The 19,099-nt window shown below is 38.5% G+C and overlaps 1 protein-coding gene across 2 annotated transcripts in view; it reads left to right on the top strand.

Moving 5' to 3' along the window:
* Positions 1-19,099, top strand: part of PCCA (propionyl-CoA carboxylase subunit alpha) — a 475,583-nt gene that overhangs the window by 444,565 nt on the left and 11,919 nt on the right. For both annotated transcript variants that reach the window (XM_090022723.1, XM_090022741.1), the window contains one exon: positions 12,635-12,775. In XM_090022723.1, coding sequence (XP_089878849.1) covers positions 12,635-12,775 — 141 coding nt within the window. The remainder of the gene's footprint in view (positions 1-12,634; positions 12,776-19,099) is intronic.

The following is a 19,099-nucleotide window of genomic DNA, read 5'->3' as shown; positions in this document are numbered from 1 at the left end:
TTGGAGAAAATGTATTCTGTTATATTTGATGATGTACCACACCATCTGTACCCCTCTTTTCAAAATCCTAGATCTGCCCATGCCTAGTAAGCTTTAAAGTTGAACAGAAAGGCCCGTCCATTGGTTAAGTAGCAATATGGGAATATTTTTTGAGTTTTTTATTGCAGTTTTGGATTCAGGCACCTCAGTTCTACCTATGACCTTTATTGTATCTAGCCCCAGCACATTAGCAGAAGTTCTGAAGTGCTGCTAGTAATCCTAGATGCAACAGCATGCCATTCTCTGCTAAGAGAATCAGAATGTGCAGCAATGGGTGCTTCTACACGTGCAATTCATGTGAATGAATAAACTCTGGTGCATTTCATGCCAGAGTTTATTGCTCCCAGGTGGACAATTTGCACATGCACTAGAACCGCATTACGCTGAGCCAGGGTGGAGCAGCCCCACCTGACAGGGGGCCCTGGGAGTCAGCCTTCCAGCCCAGGGCTGCTCTGACCTGATTCAGCATGCTGCGGAGGGGCTGGCTGGAGCACAAGGGTGCATCAGTTTGCGGGCTAGCCAGCAGGCAGCCCCGACACTGAAGTACCCTTGTATCCCAGCCAGCCCTGTAAGTGTCTATACACATATGTTGTAGTTCACTAAATAACACCGTTGTAGGATAGTACTTGTGTTCACAAGTATTATCCTACAGTAGCATTTATTAATTTACTGCACCTTAATAGGGCCTCACATATAGACAGCGAGGCTACTGCAGATTAGGCAACTCCACAGTTAACGTCTTGTATAGATGTGCCCAGTGAGTGCAGATTGCTCATACAGGTCTCCATTCCAGAGCCTGAGATGCTCATAAGAAATGTAACACTTGGATGGTCAAGACTTAGTAGTTGTAGATGTTGCTGAGGCTATCAGTATTTCTTAGCGCATACAGGATTTAAGATGAACCATTCATACAAGAACACTAATTTTATATTAATCTGTTATAAGGTTAATGGAATAGTTTTATGCAGGAACATAATGGCTCATCTGGCCCCAAGTCTGTTCTGTTAACTTTGTGGTACCTGATACAAAGTTATTTAAATTAATTTCCTTGATCGAAGAGTGAAATAGTGAACTAGGGCATTTTTGTCTTGTATTAATTTAGTAGTTTTCACTTGATCAGCTCCAATGCCATGATAGCTGCTGGGAAAAAAGTAATTGTAAGGGGCTAATCTATAAAATAATATTTTCCAGTCTGTTTTGTCTTGTTAATACTTGATATGGCATCTTACTGCTGCTGGAGAAAGAGCATGAAGTATTTGGAGCATCTTGAGTGAATTCTTGTCCCTTTGGAAGTCACTGGCACTTTTGCCATTGACCGAGATGGGACCAGGATTTCAATCCTTTTCTCTAACATGAGTAATATGGGAATCCTAAATCCACTGTCCGTCTGTGTAAGTGTTAAGGATGGGAAGGTGGTTTAGCCAGGAAATGGGGTGTGAGTAGGTGGTCATCACAGAGCTTATGTAGAGCATTGTCTTGGCTAGTTTTAGTTCACATAGGATCAAATTGTCCTTCCACTCTGTTTCACATTGTGAATGGCTGCGCTCTCTGCAAATGCACCCCTTTGCAAAAATCCTACAACTCAGCTGTACCTGCCAAGCTCTAACTACCTTTGTTTTCTCCCTAAACCCCAGAATTCAGTTCAGTTTCACCAACAGGTTCATTGACTGATCTAAATCTTGGTTTTGTGATGGTGCCCTGGTTTCTGGTTGTAACATAATTTCACCCCTACTTGTTTTACGTATTATTTGTCTTACGGTGTCATTTAGGAACTCCAGTCCTGGGTCCCATTGTGCTAGATACTGCATAAAAGCATAAGATTGAGCATTTTACCATAGTTGTTTTCAGTTGTATTTTTTAAACGTTGATGTACCAGTTGCCACTGTGGTGAACTGATGTCACGTCACCTAGGTTAACGGATAGGGTACATTTACAGTCAGGATTTTACTAGGAATTTCTAAATTCTCTTACTCTCTATTTGAGATCAAAACACTTAGAAAATATATTTTGCTATTATTTATAAAGTTTGACTTAGATTGAGGTTCCAAATGTGAAAGGCCAGTACACATTAATGATCCAAATCACCAAACCCCTTATAGGTTAGAAACAACCATGGGTAAACCCATATTCTTTGCTGCCTTTCCTTTTGCCAGGTATGTCATAAATACCTCAGCCCTCTCCCTCTGCATCTCTCTCTAGCTTGCAGTTTTATCATTATATTTTCCGAACACCCTTGAGATACCTTAATGTCAAAAATTTCATCCTAGACACTAAATTAAGGTGTCTGCAAGTGGCAAAGTGAATCAGACAATCACTTATCAACCAGTTCAACAGTCAGAAAACTTTTTAAATGGTTAAACTTTTCAAAATAGTTTAAACTTTTAAAATCATGTAGTGTACTGTATTCTTCCCTCTATATCAAATAAAGTTAATCAAAATGACGCAATATTTATCCCTCTATAATTGCTCCACCTTGTTACATGCCTGATCAGTAAAGAAAAATATTATGAGTTGTCAGACATCTCCATTGTCCTCAGGGAGCAGGATTCAAACCGTTATTTTTATAATTTTAAGATAAATTATGTGGAAGAGAGGGGAGTTTGGCAAAGATTAGAAAAACTGTGTGTGTTAATCCAGCCTGCCTATTTGTTGACAATGAGCCTAATCTCATGTGAATTAATGGACATATTGTCATTAACACCCACAGGAACAGGGATTGGGTCCATTGTGTGTGCTTTTTAAACACCATTTGCCTTTTCTGTAAGGTGATACAACTCTACAGATTTTTCAAGTGAGGGGTATGTCATAACCCAAATTATATAGTGCTTTTTAAAGAAGTACGTTCTTACTGATTTACTAAATGGGTTGTAAATTTGTAATTAAATATAGCAGCTCAAGCTGAAAAATAGGAAGTAACCTGCTCCCTTAACAGGTGTTGGCATTGTTATATAATTGAGAACAAGGCTTTTGAAGTTCTATATATTATTTTTCCCTTTTCTTCAAGTTACTTGTCACAGTCATAATTTGCCACCCTGGCCTCTGGTCAGACTAAAATGCACATGTTCTCTTTGTGAGCCTTGAACAGTTAATTGTCAATGGAATTGCTTTTATGGCTGTGAAAGTGTCACTTATTCTAACAAATTACCTTAGCAGCTTACACACTTACTTGTTAGATAACTTGCAGTCACCTCTGGGCTGTGTGCAGTTCGCTGCCACCTCCATTATTTAGTCACCTGCATAAGTCTTCTCTTACACACAGAGTTGAAGAGCAGTCACTACAATGAAACCAAACTTTCTCCCTTTGAAAGGTGTTAAAGACCAACTCTAACTGGTATCATTGCCGTTAGCGGCAGCTACTTTCTAATTGCATAGATAGCGGAGGGAGACAGTCTGGCTACCTGGGTGGTATTGTATTTTTATCTTCAATATACTGTTCCTTTCTTGGCATTATATTGATGATATATTTCCAATCTCAGGGAAAACAGAACTGATATTAAAATTAAATGCTGCTAAGAGAAGGTTTGGAGTACATCTTCATATTTTTGTTTTGCCTTCTATCACGGCAGCTTCTTCCTGCGAAGTGTGTCCTTGGTGGCAGACATCTGTTGTTTGTTCTGCACTGCATACAGTCATGGTGCTGGTGTGAACTGGAGAACTGCAGATGGTTGAAGAAAAATGTGAAATTTTCTTATTAAACAGAAACACTTTGGTGGAAGTGTTCTCATTTTTCACCCAGCTGTACTGATAACCCAACCAATCTACAAGATGAGAAAGGATGAGAAATAAATGACTTTTGTCACTTAAATGTCACTAAGGTGAAATAAACAAGGCATGTTATTCCACATTTAAAGTACTTGTAAAAAATCAAATTAAACCTTTTTTATAGATTAATTAGGCTGGCAGAGACCTCAGAGGTCATGTAGTCCAATCCCCAACATGTAACACTGTAGTGCATGGTGAGGTTAGGTTGAAGTGCTCTTCCTGCTTGCAGCAGAATTAACCTATACTTTATCCTGCCCCAGAGTGCACCTCTGGATTTTTAGACTCAGGCACATCTTGATCCTGTGAACACATGTGTGCATGCTTAACTTTACATGTATGCATTCCCACTTGCTACAGTAGGTATTTTCACCCAAGTAAAGTTAACACTGTAAGTGTCTGCAAGGTTGGGGGCTGGTGCAGGAAACACGATTAATTGTATTTGCCCTGAAGGGGTCTTTTAACTCCCTTTTCAAACTGACCCTATAAGAGAGCCATCCTCTTTCCCAAAAGAAATTTATGGTGCATTGAGAGCAAGAAAAAAGCCGCTAATAAAGTAAATGTACTACTTACATGGGACAGAATGTGGTATGTCAGGAATTCCATTTCTAATCACACAACAGCTCACTTGATCATGTTCCATGAGATAGTTATCATTGGATTTTTAGTTAAATAACAGATAGAAAAAATAAATGTTCTCAGCACAAGTGTGCCCATAAATGTAGGCATAAGAGTGATGAAAGTGATGCATTATGTCACTGTAACATATTGACGTTATCAATTATGTGTTATTAAACAGCTTAGCTAACAGAATGATTTACTTTGTGTTTAATTGCCTTTTTCAATTAAAGGTAGCAAATGCTAGAGAACTGGGGCACAACCGTAGAAACCATATATTTTCTCCTGTTAACACCAGCATTGCTGACATGCAAGTGATGGTAGTGTTGGCGTTTGGCTGCAGGCTGTAATGGGCTAGTTTAAATGGTCTAAAAAAAGTGATTAATGATTAGGAACAGGGCTGTTGCGCAGCTTCACAGCTCTTTTCCTCAGTGCATTTCCATTTATGTCAACTAGCTGCACATTTGGGAGGTGTTATTTCAAAGTAGTCAACAGGTTTTTTTTATGCTGCCATTTGTTTCCATTTCTTAGGTCCCTTTGGTTGTCTAGATATAGCCAATGTTTCTTTATAGTTGTAAGCTTTGCTGATAAAAGAGGATTATTCACGCACTTTATTAGTCTAGTGACCAAACCTTAAACTATTGAATTGGAGTGTCACTTTAGACACGGGGGAATGCCTTTTCTGATATTGCATTATACTGTACTATAGTACTTAGCTGCTGTAGCACATCTAAAACATTTTCTATGCTACGGAGACTATGCATGTATCAGTATGTGTATATTGTGTGTGTGAATGTGTGTGTTGCTTTGAGAAACAGACTAGTAAAGTTTTTTCCTGCAGCAGCTTTAAAAACATAACCCTCCCCCCCCCACCCAAAAAAAAAAACAAACAAACAAAACCTCATCCAAATCCTCACTAGCAAATAACGGGCAATAAATCAGTTGTTTCAAAAAAGGAAAAGATGTGGGGTGTCAGTGTCTTACTGTGTTTAATGAGTTGTAAGGCATTAGAATATTGCAGCTAGACATAAAATGCTGCCTTTACCTTTGTAGGCAAAGTGGATTTGAACCTTGTGGTGTAGTGGGTTAGAGTTAGATTTGAACGCTTGTGTACAAGCGGTTGATATTGTTTGAGTAGCAACTGAAAGCTTCTGTCTCTGTGTACAGCTTAAAGGTAACCCCCAATATTGGCTGTATGGTGGATTGCTACTGAAAATTGGCATTTATCCATGTTTATCACGTGGTCCTTGAACTACCAACCTATCTCCCTACATTTAGAATAGGAAGATGGCTGATTAGTTGGATATTGCCTGGTATCTGTTGGCATATATTTGTATTTCACTCATGACCACAATGTAAATTGAATCCTCGGTTGTATACACGTTCTATTATGCTTTTTAACAGTAAGCTTCTTAGGGCAAAAATCTGTCTCTGTGCATTGGTCTGGAAGTTGGGGTGCTTAAAGGGGAGTAGCGCCATCTCCAGCACCTAAGATGTCTTGCCCTGTAATAGTAAGATAACAGACTGTGAGGTAGACAGACACATCTGCTTAGCAGACTTTGATGTTGCTCTTAAAGAAGCATATATACCACAGACAGGAGGATTGCTGATTGAGAGCCTAAATGTGCCACCTACGTGGCCAGTCCTTTTGGGTTAGGATGTGTTGGATGTGTAGTAGCCCTCCCCTTTTGAAGTGCTATTTTTGCCATTGAGAGATTCCATTCTGTTGGTTGCACAACTTGTGGGAAGAGTCTCCCAAGGTTTCCTCCTAGATCTCTGTATGCTAATATATACCAGTACACTGCTGCTGTTGCTACTACTACAGCTTATGTCATACAGAGCCACTGTCCTTGTTGCCTAAGTATGGGCTTTAACTAATCAGCAGCAACTTCAATTTTATTTTATGTTATTTTATTTTGTGCAGTAGAAGGGTTTGTATTTCTGTTCTCCAGATGGTGCAGAAAAGCATATGCTTTAGATAGTTTGCAAGTGTTACTTATTAACTCAGGCCCCAAGAACCCAGTGCTGGGACCCTTGTTGAGGCATGCTCCCTCCCTTCCCCCTCCTCCTTTATTTTCCTTTTAGAGGCATGTGTTGAGCTTCCTTGCACACATTCATTATTTAGTTTCCTGTTTAGCTGAAATACTTTGTTTAAGATTCTGCTCTTAAATCCTGATGTAAAAATGATTTTTTCCCCCCTCTGCACATCAGTACAGCACTGTTTTTTCCCCTGGAGTTTAAGAAAGGCTGCTTATGGGCAGGTTTCAAAGGAACCACATCTCCATATGGTTTTACTCGATAATCCTTTATCCACCATCTTCAGCTCTCATTCCTTTGCTTTCTTGCCTGTGGCTACGTTTCTATCTCTGCATCAATTAGCACAGTGATTTATACAACAAGCAAGCAGTTTAGAGGTAATGGTACACAATTAACATCTCATTCCACCATAAAGGGTATGCTAAATACCCCAGTCACTGCTTTCTCTGCCTGGAATTGAAATAAGTGTTTGTCCTAATTCATATGCTATCTGATGTGAAGTGGGCCTGCTTTGTACTGCACTACACCATTAATCTAATTATAGATAGCTGCAAATGAAGTGCTGTCTGAGCACAGAGACTGAAGAAAATAGCGCTTTTGTCATTTAGCATGACTCTGTGAAGCAAGATCGCACTTTACATGGCAGTATGGCAAAATGGAAATCTGAATAATATTGCTGCCTGTTGCATCTCTTCTAATTACAACAGCATTGTAAACACAACTGGGCGCTGATATAAATAGAGCTGTAGATATGCTGTCATGTGGGTTGTAGGAGAAAATCCTCAGTGTGCTGTTGTATTAAATGATGCATCCTGATTGACAGCTACCTTGAGACTGCGCTGATGGAGTTGTCAAAGCATTATGCTAACAGGCTGCTCCAGTGACTGCAGATGTACAAAGCTCTGCGGCTCACACAGCTTTCTAGCTGCTATCTGTTCATTTCACCTTGTTCGTCTGGGTTGTAACTCCAAGAGAAGGACATCTACAAGCTTTAATTCTGTATGTTTTTTATTCTGACTGCTCAGCCTTAGCCTAAAGTGGAGGGAATGTATTTTGCATGGCTTTAGTCCTTGTTAGTTTTTTTCTAAAGTGTTAATTATGTATCACACAATGAATTGAAAGTGGGAAATGTGGTTGAATTACAATTCTAATTAAATTTTTGCTTCTGGAGTACATGCTATACGATGGTGATTTTGTCCTCCTTTTTCTCCCCCCCTTCCCTGTTGCTGTGGTTAAAGACTCATGATTTTTGTGGCTATTCATTTTTCACCAAGTCATTTTGTAGCATGTTGAGTGTTTGCTCCTGCACTTGCCTAGGGCTGCTGTTGTTTATGTGGAGATCTTAATGTTAGTCCTCACTGCCACACTGTGGAAATAAATCAGCTCCAGAACAGAGAACTCAGTCCCTGTGTTTCAAGAAATATTTTAAGTTTCTTTGTTGAGTGAGAAGTCCTCATCTCAAAAAGAAGATGATGATGGCAACCTGGAAGTAGTATGGAATGAATATGAGTTTTCCAGTTTAAATATCATCATGAAAATATAAACAAGGTTATGATCACTACTTTGAAATGGACAGAGAATTAGTGAAAAAGACAGTGTGCTGATAGCAGTTCAACAAAGAAGCATTGCTTGCTACTGAGTCACATAAATACCGAACAACTATTACTAATGGGGCTGTGATGACCAAACTTCAATTGACATCAGTTAAGTGACTTGAAACTGAGAAGGAGACAAATTAGAAATGTTAAAGGAAAATTACATCGCTGCAGTTAATATATTTTATTAATTCAGAAACTGTAAGTTTATTGACAGTGCTTACAATGCATAGCAGACAGTTTTTTTGGTGGATCCTGAGCGACATAGGATTTTTAGCATGTATTCCTACCATAGGAATGGCAGAGGCTTTGAAAACATAGCTAAACCTAATGTAAATCATACTATACATCCACATCTGGTCAGCAATCCACACAGCTCCATAACTTACATGTGTATATTGATATGTTAGACCGCTGTATGAAGGCTCCAGTGGAGTTTGAATATTGACAGCTCCCAAAGACATGAGTTTAAGGTATGTAGGGAAGATCATATTTAATAAACAATGCAAAAAATAACAGGATGCAGCTTGAGCACCATGCTTAGGGCATATTATATTTTATCATACCTGGCAAGATACCTGTACAGTCAACAGATCTTCTCTTTAAGTGAAGAGGATTAATTTATGTCTCAGCCATCTTTTAACCCCAGTTGGTTGCCTATTTTTCTCTTTTATTTGCTGTATACCCTGCCCAGGAGATTTTCACAATGTTGTTCTGTTTTGTTTAATTTTATTTCCTATGTATTGTCTTGTCTTTGCCATTTTCTCTTTTTTTATCTTCTTTTCCCTTCACATCTGCTATTATTACACCCTCTTCTCTTGTCACAGAGATTTAGTTTTGAGAAGTGGTTTTGCATTATATACAGTTGTAATATTCATTTACTGAGAGACCTAGGATAGTGTACTGTTACTCTAAGCAGGCTATTAACTGACATCCCCTTTCCCTATCATTATTTTTGCCCACTGATTGTGGACACACAACAGTCCCGTGAAAAAGAAACACCTGTTTTCTACCTCACCAGATGCTGCATGGCTCCATTCAGGTACTTCTTTATTACCTTTACTTTGGCTAGCAGAATTACACTCTGAAATCCTGCAGAGTTGAGCTCTGACCAGTGACAACTACTGATGAGCTCAAATCTTATCAGTGGCAGAGTTCTTTGCTGCTAAAGTTCACCCACAATCTATTTATGACTCCAGCAGATGTTTCTTCTGTTTTAGGCCAATGGAAACCTTATGGTCTCTGCTTGTAATGCTAACTTCTGTGACCTTCCCCACTTTATATTCCTGATTTCTCCTCCCCTTCTTCTCCCCGCCTTCCCCAATTCCTAACACTTTCCATAAGTAAGATCTGAGAACTCCAGATTTCAGGGTTGTCTGAGGTCTAGAAAGCAGAGGTGCAGTAATAGTAATTACATGATGAGGGCACCTTGTATAGTCTCAACTTCTTTCTGTTTTAGAAGCATTGTTAACTACTTTAATTTTTCCAAAGGCCTTTGCTGTTCTTACCAAACTACACTTAGTGTTTGCATTTAGGTCAGCTACTTGCTGCCACCCCCACTGTAACACTGTTTCTGGGAGCTAAAAAATAGCTTTACAAAAGAATGCTATGTGGGTATTTAGTCAGTCCAGTCAACAGTATAAATACATCAAAGATAATCTTAAAGAAGGAACCTTCTTTCTACTTCTTTGTCTTTTTATATGCCAAAAGGTCATTAGTGAACCAACTGTGCCAAAAAAGCCTTTCCTAAAAAGTTTACTGTTGTTATTTTTTACTTTTTGATTACAATAACTCGTTTATCCCCCCAAAAGACTAAAGAACAATAAACAAATACAAAAGGGAAAAGAACAGCTCATCAATAACAAAGACCTACATTTGAAAGCTTTCAGTTTACTGACTCTTACATCTCATTCCAAGCAAAGCAGGCATCCTGCAGAGAAAGGAATCTAAAAGATATGAAATTTATAAAGATAGTAAAAACAGAGTGTTTGGTAGGGATATCATAACTTGATATGGAGACCCGAACTTTAAAGGACAACATACTGGCAATACTTTTTTCCCCAGCTGCAAGTTATGCTATAAACGAGGAATTAGTTTAAGTACTTGAACCTCGCTGATGTGTCAGAAACTGGACAATTCCATTCCTTCCTAGAAATCCAATTGTATTATTCTGGATTTGAAGTTTAAATTTAGAGATTGGGCAGTGTAGGAAGGTAGGCCCATACATAGCTTAGAAAACTAAATAGAAGGTAGGCATAACCTTTTAAAACCTTATCCAAGTAATTTCTTGTACCATACGGTAGTACCAGTCCAGAAAGCTAACTTTGTTTTCTTCCAAGAGCTAGAATTTTTTTTATTATTTTCAAACTATGAGTACAAAGACGACACTAACCATGGATACTGAAACTGTGCAATTTGGTATAATTATATTCCCCCCCATAGATTTAATGAAGGACTTTTAAGTACAATTTATCTTTGATAAATAGTCCCTCTGCACAGAATGTTTATTAGATTGACAGCAGAATGCACTCTGCAAGCTTTTTTTCCTTGCCACTTATGACTCAGACGAATTTTAATAGGAGCAAAAAGCTTTTATTTGCACAGTAATTTCACTTAAGGATCATATCCTTCAGAAACTGGCAGACACTTGTATGTCTTGATTGCAAAACATACACTCAAGAGTAAAGAAACATGCATAAGATGTTATTATTTGGCCTGTCACATTGTCGCAATTCTACTTGCAGCTTATGTTATCAAATCTCCTCTAGGCACAATCCCCTCTTCCTTTACGCACACGCGCAGGCGTGGATACGCACACTCACATACACAATTTTATTTTTAAAAAAAGAGATGGCAAGAAGCATACTGCATTAAATGTAGTCATTTGGGCCGAGAGGTAAATGGCTAACCTTACTTTGTTTTTGAAAATGTGAACTCACCATGCTACTAATGACTGTAGGAGGCTTTGAGTTAATGCAGCTTTTGCATATAAAATGGTACTGGCTCATGTATGCTGCTACATCAGTTATACCCCAGAAAAATATTTTGGTTTGAGTCCTGAAAGTTCTTGGGTGATGGCTATAGTTTTACTGGATACTATTTTATTATATTTAGGGATCTTATTTTGCTGAAGTAAATTGTACTCATCTTTCATAAATTTCACATAGTTCAGAGCCAAATGGTTACACTGTTCACTGCACGTTTCAAGTACCCAGGCAATATTCATGTAGGTTGATAACCCACTGTTGCATTGTTTAGTTTTATCTAAAGAAATCCGCTTTTTAAAGCTTGCACTGTCGTACTTCGTTACCTTTCAGTTGTATTTTCTAAATATCCTGCCTTACCCTTGGCGAAAGCAAAAGTTGGACTTCCGTTACCCACGCTGTAAGGAAATCTCTGTTGTTTTTCATGAAAATGAAAAGTAAGGAGATTCCCTCTAATAAAAAAAAAAAGGATTAATTATTTCAATAGAAAACATATTGTTGAAAATAAGCTGTTTTGTCTGTAGCTCATCAAAATGCAGATTAGAATTTTAAAAGCAGTTCACTCTAAAACACTTATTATTGAAAGCTTTGTTTAAATAATTGATGAAGTGCAATTCTGTTCTTTAACTCTAAATTTATGTGAACGATTAAGTAGTTTCACACAGAGACCTGCTGCCATCTACTGGATTTCTATCTATAGTTTCATGTGCACTGAGACAGAAAAACTCTCATAATGTCAATGAATGATCTGTCAAAGTGTACAAACTTTTTTTAAAGAATTAAAATAGAGGGGGGAGAATAGATGTACCAGTACATATGTTTACAAAAAGTTCATTTAAAAGGATGTTATGAGGTAGTTCAGGCTCCTCGTTTTTCATGGGAAGAAGGGAGGAGTTGAAGATATTTTTAAAAAACATAATAGATATAATTTCTGTTTTTTATGACAAAAATAGTTAAATATATTTCAATTTATTTAGACATTTCCCTGAACTGTCTGCAGCCTAAACATTGCAACATTCTATGTGTAAATGGGAACATAGAAGAAAAATGGCTTGATTGGTTTTCGGTGCAAAAGCTGAATGATGTGGAAAACGCAAATCCTGAATAAATAATAGTAAAATTAAGTTTAAAATTGCTTCATTGTTAATAATCTGAAAAAGTTTTGGTGATACGGGGCCAATTCTGATTGCATCTAGTTATAATGATGTGTATGTGGAAAGTAAGTACTCCAGGATCACTTGGAATAGTATTTGGTAGGCTACAGGGGTATAAAACAAACTGAAAAACTTTTATTCTTGAACCTGAAATTTGAACTTGATTTTTAATTTGATACTGTCCTTTTAGTTACTTGGTATTGCCACTTTGGATTTGCTTGTATATTTCTTTTCTTTTTATACCCAGGTAATGTAATTTTTGACAGCCATTCTAAACTTAGTATAGTTTAGACAACTCTGTGTAGTAGCATGGTATACAATCCAAAACCATGTCTGTAGTTGTCAAAAATAATGTATGATATTCTTTTAAATAAATAATATCAAAGTGTTCATCAGAGTTGCAGGGTTAAGTGGTCTAAAACATTTCTCCTACTGTTCTTTCCTTAAGTACAAGTTAAGAATACTGACCCAGCTTGCTGCTGAGTTGAGTAAGTACATGCCAGAGAAAGTGGAGGAGGACACCACTAGCATTTTGAGATCACCGATGCCTGGAGCAGTGGTGGCTGTTTCTGTCAAGCCTGGTGACATGGTAAGAAATGCAGTCTGTCTGTATATAGTTTTTATGATGTGTTCCACACGCAATTTTTCCCTTTTGTATAAAAGAAAGTGTGAGTCAGTCGTCTTTACCACGCTTTCTTTTGAACATTGCCTCCAGAATAGAGTATCATTAAGTTATGGTCATTATTATATTGTTTGTGTCTGTTTTCTCTGTTGAAGCTCTGTTCTTGGAAAATACGTTTCAAATTACATTGGGGCTGGGGGGAACTTCACACTTGCATAAGAACCAAAACTCATCTCAAGAGAGTGTTGTTCTTTGGTAAGTTCCCTGCAAGAAGAAGCTTTTGGTTGTAGTAGAAATGTTGCTTGATATTCTGCCATGAAGCAGATAAGAAGTTCATAAACACAACCTTAATACTAAGAGGAAATAAGGTAGATGTGAATGGCTAGAGAAAGATTATTTGCTTAAAAATAAAAAAGCAGAGTTGTCATTTTGTTTCATAGCAAGATTATGTGATTTAAACATCTCTTGAGGGCAGTGGTATAACCAAGGCTGAGTGACTGGAAGAGCTGCCCTGGCCACTGACCTAGCAGCCAAGGAGAAGTGGGGCAGGGAGGGGAACTGGTGCTGCCACAGCCACACAGGCTGCTTACAGATGTGGAAAAAAAACCCTGTGCTTTACTTCCAGCGCAGCGCACCTCTGCACGAAGTGCAGTGCATGCCCAGAAGAGGCATTGCAGTAGTTTGACCTGGCTCACCCAACATCTGTATAGATTGGGCACTTCAGGTGGGCTTTTTGGTGTTTTTTTGGTGCTTTTATTTAATAACTGAGTGAATGAACTATTAAATAAAATCTATTAGGGGTGCTGGGTGAAACTAATGTGCTTCCTCTTCCAGTAAAGTGCTGTTTTGGGGTTTTTTTCAAGTTTATCTGTGGCCACAATCGCGCTGATGGCCAGAGATGACCATAAAAGTGCATGGGACCTGGGGCAAATCAGCCTGTCGGGGGGCCCATGCACGGCAGCGGGGGGTGGGGAGCAAGTGGCTGGACATGAAGCTGACCTGGCTCTGCAGGGATCCCCCAAAACATGGGGCCTGAGGCAGCACCTCCCTGTCCCCTCCTGATGGCATAGGCACCAGAAGTTGCCACAGCCTCTGTGTGTGGCAGCTGCCCCAAGCACTCGGCTTCCTCATTGTGTTGCTATTGGAAGGGAAATTCCATGTTGTGCAAAAAACAAGCTCATGGGGCTTCCCTTACCCTGTTATGGCAAAGAATAAAATCTAAGGGGGGGAGGAGGAAGGGCAGGACCACATTACCATTATCCTTGTTGCATCACAGCACTAAAACTGAAAATGTGTTACATTGAAGTGGCTTTCATCAGTACTCAGTGGACATGTCTGCACGTACACCATTACTGCACAGTAACTTATGCTGTTGCGCAGTAACTGAGAATTACTGTGCAGTATAGTCATGCGTCTACATGTGTGTGCCAGTACTGTGCAGTAACTATGGTGACTTACTCCAACTTGGGAGTAAATTTCCTACCTACATCATGCAGATTTGCTCCCGAGTTGGCATAAGTTGCCATAGTTACTGTCCTTGCATGATGCAGGTAGCAAATTTACTCCCAAGTAGTTACTAGACAGTAAAGCATGTGTAGACGCCTTGTTGTACAGTAACCGTGTTTGTGTGGATTGACTTGAGAGTAACTTTACTCCCAAATCGGTGCGCACACAGCATTAGTGTGCTGTAATGCCTACATGTGTAGACACCGGTCTAAAAACTGCTTACTGTGCAGTAAGTTACTGCACAGTAAATGCATGTGTAGACATGCCCAGTGTGGTGAGAACTCCGAGTACAGCACCAGCTATTGCTACTTTTAAGGGCAAAATGTCTGAATCTGATTGTACCTACACCCTGGAATTGTACTGACATAGGAAACTTTAGAATGATACCTGCATTGCTTAATTCTCAAATACTGTTATTTTGAGACATTGCTGAAATAGTAAGTCGTAGTCTCTGAATTTATACTCCAGTATTTAAGCCTATTTTTCAGAGAGGGGCAGAGAAAAAATTGAATAAAAACATTAGCATTTCTCCTCCAAATAGAAGTGTGTTCTAAAGGCAATGGGCTGTGCCAGTGAAACTCTGCAGAGTGGTTGGTCTGTTTACACATTTCCACAATACTTCCTCTGTTGCAGGAAGCTTACTCTGTTCATGGAAGTAAAAGCTACAGATCTATGGATGTAAATACCTGGGACCTTGTCCCCACATGTTTATGTTCAAAATTAGTTATACAAGGAAACCAACCTAATTCTGGTTCAGCAACACTGCAAGAAAAACTCTATTGTGTCATGCAGCAAAAGAATGAATGTTTTCTGGCTAGTAAATGCTGCTTCTGGCAAAAATAGCATTTGAGCCATTTTATTTATGTTCGCACTTTAAAACATTGCTGTAATTACTTAAAATTGAGCCCCACTCAGCCTGAACTCTCTAATGCTAGCATAAGCCCCAAGTGGTAGTAATGTAATGCTTGGGAGGAGCCCCATTGCTTCACATGCTTGTGTAAGGTTAATCATGACTGGGGTGTCTGTGGGACCAGGACCTGGAACACTGAGATACTCGTTTGTGAGCTATCTGAAAAGTTACTGATGTCGTGTTTGCTCACAGAAGGACAACATTAATGAACAGGTAACAAAACAGCTTCCAAAGATCTACATGAATCTGGTTAGAAAAACTGCCTTACAACATATTCGACTTGTCTTAGGGAGTATGAAACATACTGCTTCTCCACAGGTAACCAAGAGTTGCAAAGTGAATGAGGTACTGAGAAAGCATTTACTTTTTTGGAGAAAAACAATGTTTTCAAGGCAATGACTGGGTCATTTTTTCCCTAGCATTTACACTTTTGATTGATTGTGTTAATGGAAGGGTTAAAAAAAATCAATTGTGCTAAATGTTTTTAAATATTTTTTTTGCACTTGATTTGAATATGTTGTGGTCTTAAAGGAATAAAAACATGAGGGAGTGAGGCCAGGGCCAGGGGATTACAAATAAATAAATAAATCTCCAGGTACAAATCCACAAGTGGTGTAATGCAGTAGAGTATGAAGTGATGGGGGAAGGGAATTTTTTTCTGCTCCTCTCCTGCAGCTTTTTGCTGGAGGCAGTGAATGGCAAAATGTTTGAACAGCATAATCTATATTATGCTGACTGGAGCTTTGTCAGTGCTTGTTTTATGGCTTTTAATTACGAAAAACACATTTGTGTTGTTGAAAAGGGCTTACCTTAATGTCTTCCTATGCGGGACTAGTTTAAAAAACTTTTAAAATAAAAGGGAATGAAGAGTCGGTAGCATGAGCTGTCTGCACTTAATAAGTGGAGTGGTGTAGTATGGTTCAGATTGCATATCTTGGTTGTCCGTCAGAATTCAGTTTGCTCACTATAGCTGTCCAAGGGAGGATGGATAAGGAACTGTAGCTCTCTGATGAATAGAGACCCTATCGTCCCATTGCTTGAGTATAATCTTATTTCTTTAGTCAGCTTGAAAAACAAGGCATTTAAGTAGTTTTTTACATTGCCAACTGCAGTTACCAGTTAAAACTGTAATGGTGTGTGGAAACAAGGCACACGCCTTCAGGTATTATGCTCCTATGAATACACTGCACTGGGATTAGCTCTTTCAATATATATTTTTTTCTATCTGTGAATGATGCTAAATACTGTTGGAAGCTAACATAATAAATTCTCTATAGTAATACTTTGCTCACAGAGAGAGCTTTTCAGAGACTAATAGTGTTGAGAACTAGACCACATTAGCTGTACTTCAGAGGTAACTTTGCAATAAGAAAGAAACTTCTCGTGAGGGGGCACATCATCTTTGTTTGAGTGGCTGCATTAACAAATTGTGTCTGTTGTCAGCCATTTAGTTATGGGCCATTGTGCTTGGCCAGGTAAAGCATATGGTGTTTGCTAGTTGCTCTCTGTGTGTTCTTAGCCAAATGAGAAGCTAACTACAGTCTCTGCATTCATTTTCCTCACACTTTGTCCTTGTTTTTCGATCAAGTGTAATGTGCTCTCTTGGCTGCTGTTTATAGAAAAGCTCAGAGCTGCTGAAGCCTGATAGAAGGCTGTGTGAGGGTGCTCTGGCGAGCCGGATAAGCAGTTTGCAATTCACTTCTGCCAGAAAAGTAGTGGACATGCAAGAAATTAATTTTCTGTTGGCTACATGTCAGGCCTCAGCTTTTCAACACCACAATAGGGAAGCCTCACTAAGAGGAGCAGAACTTCTACCACCACTGCTGTTCTTCGTTTTATAGTTGCACTGCACTTTCCTTACTATTTTTGCCACGTTATTGAAGGGATGTCACTTAATTGTTGCTGGGAAGGGTTGGCTTTAACTCATCTCATCAAAGTAATATGAACAACACAATTAGCTTGAATTTGAATACTGTCTGAATGTGAAAGAGGGCACCTGATTTGGAAAAAAAAGACTAAATTTAGCTGCAATTTTCAAATTGTATATCCTATAATATTACTGTCTGTTTGTAGTAAACCACATGTATTCCAGTGTTCTTTAAATGCAGTTGTTGTAGATATTATGATGAAGCTATGGTTAAGAGGTCCTCGGAGTAGTCCAGATTCAGGACATGATCGATGTTAAGGGAAGGGGAAGTTGAAGCACACAGTGAGAATCAGTATCGTGGGACAGATCCTGCACCCCCGTGCTGCTTCAGAGGCAGCACAAATGAATCCCAAGCACTGATTGCATGCAATGCCATCTTAATAAACTACAATCAAAATGCTGCTGTCATGATTTTATCATGTATCAAGCACTAAAATACCCCCCTGCTTTGAAGTCATTCTGACTGTACAATCATTCTGCATTAATCACAGAGAACAACATAAATGCAGGTCCTACTCACCATTTGTGTGTCTCCTATCCCATTTTGACCTTTCTGTGTATAGAACATTATTGATTGAAACCCACAGAATATGGGAGGCAAAAGATACTAATGGTTCCATAGGCAAGGCTTAAGTTGTCAACTTATGGTTAAAAACATCTGCCAGGGTGTTCCCTAGATGGGCTCTTCGTAACTATTCTGAGATGTTCATGGCAACAGCATAGATTATCAAGTTCTCTATGGACCCACAATATTATTAATATTTTTACTTCTTCAGTTTTGCATGTGTCTGATATGCAAATTAATAAGTACTTTTTTCAATACATTCAGAACCATCATAATTAGAGAATGTTATCACAGATCAAACTGTTTTCTTTTAAATAGCACTTTTACTTCACGATTATGCTCTGACTTTCAGAGGGAAGCCATAGTTTATAAATGCTAAATCTTTCTCCAGTCTAGGAGAGGCCTGTCCCTTGAGATTGCACAACACAGGCTTTTCCTATCAGAATATTAATATATGATGGGATTCAGCAAACTAATGACTTGGCTAATTTCAGAATTAAGATCAAATCCTGTGATTGTTTACAACAGTTGAAGTGAGAGGCATTGGGTAAGTTATTTTTTGCAGACTCCTTAATGCTGTTAGGCTAGAACTAGATGGAGAATTTTTCATTTTCTATTGAATTAAAATCTTCTTCTAGTTAAATTGTTGTAGGCATATCTTTTAAAATTCTGCCCTTCCCACTTTTTTTATTGTAACAGTGTAACTTTCAAAAGCACAGAAAAGGTTCTGATTGGATTGTCAACGTGTCTAGTCGGCTGTAACTTGAAAATATTCACAAGTGAAAAACAAAACCTGCCCAATTCTGAGTCCTCCACACAGTTTGTAAAATAAGAGATTTTTTTAATGTTACCTGTTGCTTTTCACCAGTTTACTTGTAGTTTCAAACTCCATTTGCCAGTCTGTCCCCAAAATCTAATAAGGGAGGTGTTTCTCTTTGTTATTTTCTGTCCATAATAATTATTAGACCAGCTGGGATATATGAAGCATGGAGAAAATAATCACAAGAGAAAGAAGAAGAAACAGGATTAGTTAGTTAAATTCTGACTTTGCAAATATATTTGTTATAGAGATTAATGAGGTGATTTAATAGATAAAAAATAGTCCCCAAACCACACACATTATCTGCTGCAAGTGGAGTGAATGAACAAAGGTTTTCCCCTATTTAAAAGTGTTGTTTTTCCTTGTTCTTTTTGGATTTTCTATATTTATGCTCTGATGGGTGCTTTATTTTTCTGTAAGATAGAGGTTGCAGACTTGTTTGAACATGAAGGGGAATCTCATTTATCCTTTATGATTCAGCATATAACAGTGTAGCTTATTTGAGTTTTAGCAGTAAACAGAAGATAAAATTAGTTTCATAATCTCAGAAAACAAAATACCCC

The sequence above is a fragment of the Crocodylus siamensis genome, chromosome 1 (assembly GCF_052110815.1).
Source record: "Crocodylus siamensis isolate JL-2025a chromosome 1, ASM5211081v1, whole genome shotgun sequence".
Taxonomy (NCBI): Eukaryota; Metazoa; Chordata; order Crocodylia; family Crocodylidae; genus Crocodylus; species Crocodylus siamensis.
The sequence above is the reverse complement of the archived record's forward strand: the minus strand, read 5'-3'. Positions and strand labels throughout refer to the sequence as shown.